The 11,850-nt window shown below is 39.9% G+C and overlaps 1 protein-coding gene across 2 annotated transcripts in view; it reads right to left on the bottom strand.

Annotated features, from left to right (window-relative positions):
* Window positions 1–277: 277 nt before the first annotated feature.
* The window catches only part of LOC111145572 (ceramide synthase 6), a 327,517-nt gene continuing 315,944 nt past the window's right edge, over window positions 278–11,850 (bottom strand). Inside the window, exons 9-11 of one of the 2 annotated variants that reach the window (XM_022500529.1) lie at window positions 8,779–8,935; window positions 8,229–8,252; window positions 278–5,711 (exon numbers count right to left, since the gene is read on the bottom strand). In XM_022500529.1, coding sequence (XP_022356237.1) covers window positions 5,559–5,711; window positions 8,229–8,252; window positions 8,779–8,935 — 334 coding nt within the window. In that variant the 3' untranslated portion in view covers window positions 278–5,558. The remainder of the gene's footprint in view (window positions 5,712–8,228; window positions 8,253–8,778; window positions 8,936–11,850) is intronic. The other variant, XM_022500519.1, reaches the window with a different exon arrangement.

Genomic DNA, 11,850 nt, shown 5'->3' with positions numbered 1-11,850 from the left:
CGCTTAGAGAAAATGTCATTGACACTTGACTCTTAATACTTATCTTTATTATGAAAAGTGTTTCCAAAGTAAAATGATCCTCATAATGATTGTTCCAGAGATCAAGAATGAATAATTATATTTTCATATAAAAATCAGCAAAACACAGTAACAATACATAAAATAATTCTAATTGGCTAACAGTACATCATTCCATTTCTGACAGAGATGCTCAAGCACTGAATTGTCTTAAGAAAACAAGTTACGCTTTTGTCACCTATCCTATTTCTCACTGCAAATTGAAAAAAAAAAATCAAATCCCCAACGAACCCTCTCCCCCTTGCTTGGCCACAAATGGCTATGGAGGTAACTGATTCTATGGGCACACCTAGAGCTGATGAGAATCATAGGCTTAGAGGCTTTACGAAACTTTTGGAGATCAAACTTGGAGGGGGGTATTCCATCTTCAATGAGTCTCTAAGTTAAACTCCCAGAATTGCCACAGAACTGTTGCTATTATAGAGCTCATTTATCTTTGGCAACTAATCTTTAAAAGCCTCTAATTTTTTAAGGGCGGTTTTACGACAGTTTAGAAAAATTACTGTAGATCCAAGAGAAAAAAAAATGATCTAAGATCTAATTTTTCATTTAACATAGAAATCATACCAACAGCTGTTGTCCCTGGTTTCCAGGCCATGCAACATATAGCAAAACAGGGAACCAAGCTTTCATGGGCCTCTGGAGGAAAACAAGATTACATGGGCCCAATACTTTTTAAGAAAAATGGAATCAGTCAGAGAAAAGAAGTGTGGTCAACCACTGATCCAAAGTCTGTTGGGAAGTTGATAGCAGATAAGTGACAATATTTTGGTTTCTTCTTATCAAGAGTTCCAGGAGGCTGAGAGGAATGTGGGTGGATGAGATGAACAGATAGATCTTGGGCTAACCGACCCCTCCCACCAGTTCCTGGCAATCTTGAGAAGACCTAGTCTTGTGAAGATGCCAAACGACAGGCCATCTGGCTGCAGAGACTTTTATTTCTTTGAGCTGATGGGGTCCTAGCTTGTGGCCCTTTGCTAAGCCATTCCTTTCAAAGGCTTCGAGGCTGAACTTCAGTTACAAAGACCTGGAAAAAGTTCAGGTTCTCCTTTCCGTGTCTGCGGAGCTTACAAACTGTTCCTTATAATGCTTTATGTCCTCTAATCAAGTTCTCTCCATGAAAACCAGCATCAGCGATGTTCCCCCTGAATATATATGAGAGACATTAAAACTGCACAGAGTGGACAAATGGATAGGCCTCCCCAGCGTCTACTGGGGGTCCCTTAGAGGAAGGGAGGGGACCGTATACATAAAGGCGGACCACAGGGTCCTTCTCTGGCCTGCTTCCATCAACAACTACTGTGGCCACAGTGAACCAGTACCAATTACTAACTGCGGCATTATGCATGACTTCAAAGACTGTTATGATTACTGAGGGTATTCCTTTCATGAACAGCATGCTGGAGAGCAAGTGTAATAACCAGAGCTAACTGCATTTTCTCGTCCCACACGAGTTACCTAAAAACTGAAGCGGCTTGTCATTACTTTCTCATCAGGCTGAGTTTGACCTAATTTGGTTTTTTCTTAATTGAATGTCCTAAAGATTTCAGGGATACTATTTATCTACAAAGCAGAATCAGCCAAAGACAAAGAAAAAAAAAAAGTAAGCTAATTAGTATCTTAAGACTTCAACTATCACAGGAAATGTAAACATTTAACCTCTTGTTTCCAAAGGATTTCTTGAAGCCTCTCTGGACATTAACGACATCATCACATACACAAACAAACAGAATCTCTTAACACCTTTGGAATTATTCTGTACGCTTCAAATTAAGAAAAAACAGGCAAATATTCAGGCAACTTTGGCATTAACATTCTGAGAAAGGGACAAAAATAACTATCGATACAAAGTCATGAACAGAATGGGAACAATCATGGGGGTCCATAAAGTTTTCTCAGAAGAGCTCTTTTGCAAAGACTCAGGTGAACTGAAATCTCCTTTTTTACATCAGCCCAAATAATGATGAGGTTCAAACACATGAAGTGGGAGATCCAGGCCCTTCCTGCCTCATGTGAAAGCATGTAGTTCACTCAAACCCAACCTCTACCAAATACTCAGAATGGAAAGTTGGCAATAGAACGGGACATTTTGAGGCTCACCCACCATTTTGGCTAAACATGGTCTGATTTTATCTCACTAAAGAGTGATTTCTCTCACCCAACTTCTTGCTTTTGTTGGGGAGTCTACCTTTCTTCCTAGCCCATCATTCTCTGATACCTGTTTCATTATCTGATGATACCTCAGGACACCATCTGTCTAGCAGCCTGGCAGGAGTTGGATGATAACAAAACCTTGGGGTGAAACAGCACCCATATGCATTTTCCCCAACATTCAGCTTAATCATCCAAAATACTGACAGTTATTCAATTCTCCACATGTGTACCACTAAATTTGGAAATGTGAACTACATTTGGCTTACATGTTGACCTTAGGCCCTCTGTGATCTTAGCCTGAGGCAAGAGAAAGGATCCTACCAACTCTCATCTGGGTGAGTGGCATGAACAGGAAGTTGAGAGGGAGGTGGGAAGTTTCTCTTATATACAGTGGATAGTTTTTATGAAAAGAATATGGATAAGGATGAGTCAGTGCTCTTTTGGTTTTACGTTTTTGGAGAAACATAAATGTACATACATAGATCACACACTGTCCTATCATTTATTGACCCACGGCCAAATTCTACTTGTTTTCTACTTTTTTTCTCCACTAAGAGATCTAGAAAAGCTATATAGCATTAGAGAATAAAATATTACTTTTTCTAGACTCCTTCCTACACACCCCTTGGTATCCTGGAAGGGTTTGAATATGACCAGGGGGAAGGAGCTATCAACACGGGCTAAGGTAATTAATGGGAAACAACACTGTCAGTAACCTACAGCTGCATATACAAAACGCACTTCCAAAGCTATGGCCTGGCACAAGTAGAAGATAAGATATCTCACATATTTTTCTCTCTCAGTCTTATCATGCCACCATGATAAGGGGGAGGAGTAGACAGAAATATATTATTTTGCATCTTCACAGGTCTACAAACACCACTTTGATTAATCAAAAAGAATGCTTTGCCCTAAAATGCAAAATGAAATAAAAATCTATAGATACACAGGGGACTGTGTTAAGTGAATGTCACTGGTCACTGAAGCTCCGAGTGTTCTCAGTCCTCCTTCCAAGGGACTTTTGGGAAAAATAAAAAATTGCTTAGATCTGCCTTTGCTAAGGACAGACTCGGTTTACGTCTTTCCATGCAACTCCCCCAAACCATTAATTTACGAGCCAATCTTTTGAAATTATTCTTCTGTGGTAGAGTATTAGATGACCCAAATTTGAACACATGGTGGTTCTCTGGTTTATTTCTCCCTTTTGAAGACTTGCCCCAGACACTACAGCAAGGTACAATTCACTTTTCTTCCCCATAGTTTAGTTGATAAGAAAGGAAACTTGCACCGTCCCAACATTTTTCAGCTGTAATATGCTGTTTCATTTTATATATCTGTATTTCAGCAGATGTTCAGATGACTAACAAGAAATTTTGATGTTTTATGACTGGTCTCAAACCATCCACAAATTACACTCCTAAACATACCCCTGTTTTGTGAAATAAAATAACAAGGTTTTACGAGAAGAATTAGTTGCATCGTTTTCTCAATAAACAAGCAGACATATGTCTAAGGCTCTTCAATTATCATTATGGGCCTTATCAGAAACAGACTATTTCATATGTAGGTAGGGAAAGATTTAATATTACGGTGTGAGGTTTTTTCTGTTTGGGGGCATTATCTTAACTATTAACGCACAGGTTGCAAATTATGGGCACAAAGATTTATTTCAATTTTTTCAAAAGTTTGAATCTAATGTGAATGGCTGTAAGCAGGACATGCACTCCTTAGTATTTCTGACGCTGTGGTCTTTACTATCCCCTAACTCACACATTTATGCTACTTACTACATTATGGTGTTAGACTCTTGTTTTGTTTATGAAATAAGTGTTTGTAATACCTTTTTATTCCCCCTTACTAAAAGTTGGAAGGGAAGAGATAAAATCTTTGGTTTATGTGAATGGTTTTCTTATTTATATATAAATAACACTGCTGTGTCAGGAGACTATAGCAACTTATTTTCAGCAGTCTTTCTCATTGCTGATATTGCCATAGTCCAGTAGAATTTTAATAATTTTTTTGGAAATAGCTCCATTTGGATAAAAACTCCTGGAAACCGAACAAGTCTTCAAAGAAACAAACCAGAGTGCTTCAGGTGCAACACCGCTCAGTTTCTAGCAACAGGAGAGTCAGTCTGGGTCATATTTAAGGAGAAAAGACAAACAGTAAAATTGTCCTTCTCCCATTGGCTTTATTTTGCTTAGAAAAATCCAGACACCAAGATCAAATACTAGATAGCGCACTTCCTCGAATGCTGCTGCAAGAAAGCGCTTTGGGCTACGGCTGACCTTTGCCAGCTGTTCAAAGTCTTCTTTGCTGCGCCAAAATATACTTAGCTTCTTTTTTTTTTCATGACATGACAGGAGATTGTGGCAATTATAGGGGTAGTGCTGAAATCTGGTTGAAATCAGCTTTCTCTTTCTGTTATTCTCAGAGCATGGGACAAATTCCCAGTAGTAAGAGCAATTTCATTGTCTCTAACTATGACCTTAAGCAAAGGTCCTCCTTCAGAGCCAGAGCACTGACCTCATAAGAGGGAATAAAAACAACAACAACAAAAACACACAAACACACACAAACCTCTGTAACCTACAAAATTCATCTCCAGCTGGCTACTGTACTCACTGGGGATATCCTGGCCGTGTGCACAAGAAATGATGTCTATTCCATAGCAATTTAATACAAAACAATTTTTTAAAGTTCTCAAAAAACGATAGTCTTTAATTTGAGCTGTGCGAATCGACCATGAAGAGTGGCAATTAAAAAGCCTAGCTCATCCTGCTTAAACTTTACACAGGGAAAATGGTCACTGAGACTATATAGGCAATTTCAAAACCGGCACAGTAACACAAAGAAAGCAAACCTATTCGGAGCAGTACGAGAATCTTGCACTGGGTTTTGCGTGCTCTAAGTGACAAGGTAAGCTGAGACTTCTATCAAACTGAGTTACAGCAATAGAAAGGGGTAGAAGCACATGGAGCATCTCCCTCACTGTCATGAACCCAGAGAGTAAAAGGGGTGAGGAAACCCTCTTTTGTCCACAGATTTACGAACAAAAAAGAAATATAAATAATATTCTAAGACAGTACAAATGCAAATACTGTTCCCTTGTGTCAATTACATACAGCATGCCTACGTATAGAGAATGGTAATTCTTCTTCATTCACAGACAGGACATATGGCAGTGCACTATTCAAAATGCTTTGATAATCCTAATTTTTTTTTTTCTGGTGCTGAGATATAATGAAAGGAACTGCATTTGCAACTTATTAAATACTTCCAGGAACAAACAGTTCACTTTGTTCGGGACTTGTAGTTTTGAGGAACTAATCATCCACGGAGCAAGACCCAGTCAGGAGGTACCCGTTGGTACCGCTGGTCCCATTGGTGGTGGTTGCCGTGTGAGGGTTCTTCCCTGGAGGTTCGGAGTCTTCCTCATCTGAGCTGGACTCGATATCACTTCGGTCGTCCTTGGACACCTGTGGAATACAAGAAGGTGAGTGTAACCAGCTCCTAAGGAATCATCAAGGTATGGCATGGTCAGAAGAGTACACGCAATCATCCATGAAGGGAAATAGATGCAAACGTTAAAAATCTAAGAGGATAGGAACATTGCCATAATAGTTCTCCTGCAGGGGAGATACGCAATTTGGGTGAGGAAGTCCGTTATTGAGGAATGGAATGTAGGTGGGTTTAGGCATTACAGGGGGGCCTAGGCATTAAGGTATCTTTGCACAATGAGAATGTACTAGATCCTGAAACCCACACTGACTGGTAAAGTAACATATTATAAAATTGGAATGGTATTATAGGAATTTGGTACAAATGGATCAATTTACTCTCACACGTCACATTCCCCACGAGAATCCTGTAAAGGATTCGCTGCACTGATGGAGGGATACACTAGCTCAGATAATTTAAAGCATCATTCTTATTTGGCTTTGTAATATATTATTTTATGACTTAATTTGTTTTTCTCTTCTGTCTGCTAAAATTAAGTAGAAATTTTGTTTTATATACTATGTAACAACTCATGGCAGCAGGAGGCATTTTGGGAACCTGCTGGGTCAGGTCTAGTTTAAAATATTTCCCAAAGAAAATCTATTGACCAGGTCATCACAACTGGGCTTCCATCATTCCAGAGTTCTTCAGTCCTCTACCCAGTCTCATTATGTAATGAGGATGGCAAGCTCAGGCACCAGCATATGGGCTACCATAAAGGACAAAGTCACAGTCTAGCAAGGAAGTAATTTAGGGAGAGATTAAGAAAACACTCAACTGCTTTTAAAATTAAAATAGTTTGAACCTCCTACTCCATCCGTCTAAATTATGGTAAGTGTTTTTACCCAACATGCCTGAGGGCCTCTGAGTAACAGAGCCCTGTTCACTTGTTTTTTGAGTCGGGTGGCAAAAGGGACCTGGAGGCCTGGCGGCCTGGCTTCATCAAAGCTTCCCCAAATCTAGCTGCCTGTCTTTCTCTAAGAAGTGCACTGGCAGTCTCCTGGGAGGTGTATCCGAATGAACTGGGGGCTTTTTCACATCACATCCTCCCTGTGCCCCCCCATGCCGCCCACTGGAGAAACCACTGTGGCTTCAGGACAACGTCATCTCTGTCAGGTGGGTGGGGAAGAGGCCGTGTGAGAGCTCAGAACTGCTGCTCCTTTCTCACCAGAAACAACCAAATAAAAACAGTACAGATGGACTGCATTACAATGCCCCTCCGATGAGACTGAATGCACACAGACCGTCTCCAAGACTATTTAGATACTGAAAGACCAAAAGGACTGAATTGTTTAGGGTACTTGAACTTAACAAACATGGGTCACAAAGACAGCATGAGAGTAAAGTCCCACGACACTGAGACATCCATTAATCATAAATTAAGCTGGTAATAGGAAAGAAAACTCCAGTTTCAGAGAGTGATCAATTTACATCTGCATGCTTGTGTTAGATGATTTTTAATTGTATTTGGGGGAAAAAAAGATGCTTATGTCACTTTCAAGGAAAGGAATAATTTAGAAGGTCTCAAAGTAACCCATAGAAAAACAGAATTCTTAACCCATGGCCAAGATGAATCTAACTGTCCTAGGTGAACAGCAAGGGCAGATATTCTGCAGCCTGGCATCTGCAATGAGATTAATAATCGTCTCTTGGTAAGACCATGTCTGCTGGAAAGAGCAATGCAATAAGGATACAAGTAATCGGATCTACCTGTCCTTGGTTACTGTTACCATGAGGACAGCACTGTGCATGTTGATGTAATTTGTATCCAGAGGAGGAAAAGGAGTGTTTAACAGAAATACACATGCTCATTTTTTTAATTGTGTTATGTTAGTCACCATACAATACACCATTAATTATTGATACAGTGTTCCAAGATTCATTGTTTACGTAGAACACCCGGTGCTTACAAGTGCTCATTTCAAAGAATAAGAGGTCACAGAGGAAAAAATGAACTTTCATCTCTGAACATTTAATTGATCAAAATATTTTGGATTTATATAAGAGCTGATACTGAGAATTGGCTGCGCAGTACTAGATGTCCCAAGTCCCATGGAAGGGGCCAGCTCTGTTTACCTCACCGAGGACAAGGTGGTCAGGGCAGACCAGGGCAAGAGCTGACGCTCAGGCCTCCATTCTGGTCCATGGTGATCCTCTCCCCAACTTAGTTTTGTTTCTTCTACTTCACTTTTGTCTATTTCTGTTTTTTTTTAGCAAACATGTTACACACTGATGAAAAAAATTCCTCTCCTTCTGTTGGATGTTGCAAAATTTAGCAGAATGCAAGCTCTTGCAAAAGGGCACTATTCACTGAGCTGTTTCTAGTATCCCTTGCACCTGGTGGGAGCCACAGTTCAGTGAAAGCTGCGGGTCAGTGCCAACTTATTAGCTAGAACAAGTCACGTGGAAACAAAAGCATTTTCTCTGAGTGCCCTCCAACAGGCTAAAGTGGCACCCAGAACAAGGGGGGAGAGAGAGAGGTATGAGGAACTTACATGTAAAGGGTTCCACTTCCCAGCCTTCCAGGGTGGCAGAAGGAAGAGAATAAACAATGAAAGTAAGAAAATGTCACAGAGAACATTCTGGAAAAGTCACTGCTCCCAAGAAATGTTATTTGAATCAGCCTCACGAGTCCATATTTAAACAGAGAGATTTAACTAAGTTTTATTGGAAAAATCATAAATGGGCATACTGCATCATAAAAGGAAAGAAGTTATTAAATTTCTGTTCAGCACAAGTTTAATCAGAGAAGGACCATGGGAGACAGAGGGAAAGAAAGAACACAACAAATAACATATCATTTAGTCTAAAATTATAAATGCAGATCAGTGGGAATCATCAGCAAACCAATGCTAAAAACTTAAAAAAATTAACTAAGTAGAAGAAAAACAAAATTTTGGCTTGTGTTTCCAGGAGGTTATGCTAAATTATGAAGAAAAAATATAAGATTTCATAAAGTTCAAAATGATAGTGTTCTTGTTGATTAAGAACAAGCAAAAAACATAATTTTCTGGGATGTATCAGAAACAGTAAGTTTCATCTTACCTTGCCTTTTGAAATAGCTTTGCAAGCTATTTTTACGATTAAGTAAGACCAGAAGCAGTTCAAGCCTTGTATTAGCAACAGCAGTAGATTAAAAACCCACCAGGAAGGGTAAGGTCCAACGATCTCCCAGCTTTCAAATAATGTGGTATTTAACACCCTAAGGAAAAAGAGAAAGGAATCATGGAACACAACTTTTCAGTCTGCCTTCCAAGGAGCTTCAGTTGCTGTCCAGAAGCACAAGGCCAGCAATACCCACTAATTAGACCCGCCCTGCAAGGATGGTCTGAAGTCGGACCAGGTACTTAGAAGAGTCATTGCTGGAATGATGTCCCTGGTGTCATAACACCCATTTAAGCTCTAGCTTGAGCCACGTGCTTCTGCTCTTCCTTCGCCTGCTGTCGTTTCCTCCGTTAATTTCCGTCCCACTTTTTTGGTTGTGACGCTCTCTCTTACTACTTGTTAAAAGGTCTATTTTGTTTTCGAAGTTGCTTTTGGTCTTTAAGTAAGCGTGAGGAATACCATTCGATAACATTACAGTGTAAGGGGGGAAAAGGTTAATTAATTCCAGAGACACTCGTTAATAAGTCTAAACTCTATGCGTAGCACAGCAGTGGTCAGAATGCACTTAAGACCCAATCCCTGTCCTCAAGTGGTTTACAGTCCAGTTGGGGAGACCCTATAATGTACTTGATTTTATAAGCTTTCCTCTGGGAAAGAATTGACAATTGAAAGATATCATTTTGAAATGATGCTTTGAGATGAGTATTGGAATGATTTTTTAAAAAAGATTTTATTTTGGGGGCACCAGTTGGCTCAGTCAGTTAAGCGTCTGCCTTTGGCTCATGGCACCATCCCAGGGTCCTGGCATCGAGCCCCCTCTTTGGGCTCCCTGCTCAACAGGCAGCGTGCTTCTCCCTCTCCTTCTGCCTGCCGTTCTGCCTACTTGTGTGCTCTCTCTCATAGATTAAATATTTTTATTATTTATTTATTTATCTGTCAGAGAGAGTGAGCTTGTGCAAGCACAAGCAGAGGGGGCAGCAGGCAGAGGGAGAAGCAGGCTCCCCACTGAGCAAGGAGCCTGATGTGGGACTCAGTCCCAGGACCCTGGAATCACTACCTGAGCCAAAGGCAGTCGCTTAACCAACTGAGCCACCGAGGCATCCCAACAAATAAAATCTTTAAAAAAGAAAAGATTTTATTTTTATTTATTTACTTGAAAGAGAGTGCTCAAGCAGGGGGATGGGCAGAGAAAAAGGGGAGAAGCAGACTTGGGCTGAGCAGGGAGACTGATGCAGGGCTCAGTCTCAGGAGCCAGAGATCATGACCTGAGGCGAAGGCAGACACTTAACCAACTGAGCCACCCAGGCACCTGGATTGATTTTTTTTTTTTAATTACTTGAATATAACAAATGGTGTATACATGAGGTGGGCAAAAGTATTCGAAGTAATTAATTCTCTTGGTAACCTACTATCAAGAGCAGAATGGGCAGCCACCTGGCTCCACTCTTGTCCCTGATCTGCCCTCTCCTACGCCTTTAGAAGCTGATTCATGCCTCCTGGACTCATACTGCTGCTAGAGAGAAGCACGGTAGGCTCCGGATTTTGCGATCACTCTGACTTCTTTGCTTTCCTCCTTTGTCTACTGGAGGGCTCTGTCTGGACACTAAGGATGTTGCCAAAACTCATCTATTTCCACTGTCTGCCCCGTAGGACAGCTTAGGTGGACCACACTTAGTGGGTCAGGGGTAGGGATAGCAAACTCGAAAGACAAAGACCACTTTTGCAAGAACAGAAAACAGACAGAAAATTTTAATATAAGAAAGAGTGCAATGCATGTTTTGAGAGAGGTTAAGAGGAGTACTTTGTCGATTCACTAAAGGGAAAAAACCCTCAATGTGCAGTTGGGATAAGAAGTAAAGAAAAAGGGAGAGTGAATAATAGACACAAACAGGCTCCCCGTCCCTAATTTCAGCAACCCACATTTACAGACCAGAATGAAATGCACAGAGTATATCTAGATCCTGTCATACTAGTTGTCTCTCAAGAACAATGTACAATAAACATGGATGTTAAAATCTCAAAATCAATACTATGGAATTAAATTTGACAATTCATTACAAGTATATTAGTCTTCAGTATAGCAGAATTCATGCTGGTGGACAGGGACAATATTAGGAAAACTGTTAATATAATGTATTACACCCATAGGCCAAACTGGGACAAACCTAATTATTTCAATAGCACTGAAAGACAGCTGGTAATGTTCAATTCCCCATTGTTGATGTTTAAAAACTAGAACTCAAAGGATTTCCTTAATATGATTTTTACCCAACTCAAGTCAGCCATTGCCTTCATATTTAACAACACCACAGTTACTGCCTTTATAATCAGGAACAAACCACAGCCAGCTAGCATCACCAGTATTATTTAACACTATCTGCAAAGTTCTGGCCTTGCGTGTGGTAGAAAGTCAAAGACTTCATTTCAAATACGTAAACATTAAACCTCTGTAACTGTTTTAGAAACAACAAACAATCAAAATTTTCAATAGTAGGGAATGGTTAAGAAATTAGTTTTCATTCTTATTCCAGAAATTATGAACTCACTCAAATATTAAACATGTTTCAAGAGTTTCTTATGATAGAACAAAATACATAATATCACCTCAACTTCATAAAATAAATGCTATTGACCCTTGAACAACACAGGTTAGGGGCACCAACCCTCTATGCAGTCAAATATCCATGTGTAACTTTCGACTCGCCAAAAATTTAACTACTAATAGCTTGATGTTGACCTTACCTATAACAGTCAACACATATTTTGTATGTTATATATATTACATACTGTCTTCTTTCAGTAAAGTTAGCTAGAGAAAAAAGTATTAAGAAAATCATAAGAAAAATTCATTTATAGTACTGTACTGTATTTATTGAAAAAAAAATCCATGTATAAGCAGACCCGTACAGTTCCAATCCATGTTGTTCAAAGCCAACTGCAGTTGTAACTACATGCACCCACACACAGAAAAAATGGAAAACCATAATGTCTTGAGAGGAATTAAACAATGCC

This window comes from Enhydra lutris, unplaced genomic scaffold (assembly GCF_002288905.1).
Source record: "Enhydra lutris kenyoni isolate GAN:26980312 unplaced genomic scaffold, ASM228890v2 scaffoldscaffold1, whole genome shotgun sequence".
Classification (NCBI taxonomy): Eukaryota; Metazoa; Chordata; class Mammalia; order Carnivora; family Mustelidae; genus Enhydra; species Enhydra lutris.
Note: the sequence above shows the minus strand (reverse complement) of the source record. Positions and strands in the feature narration are given on the sequence as shown.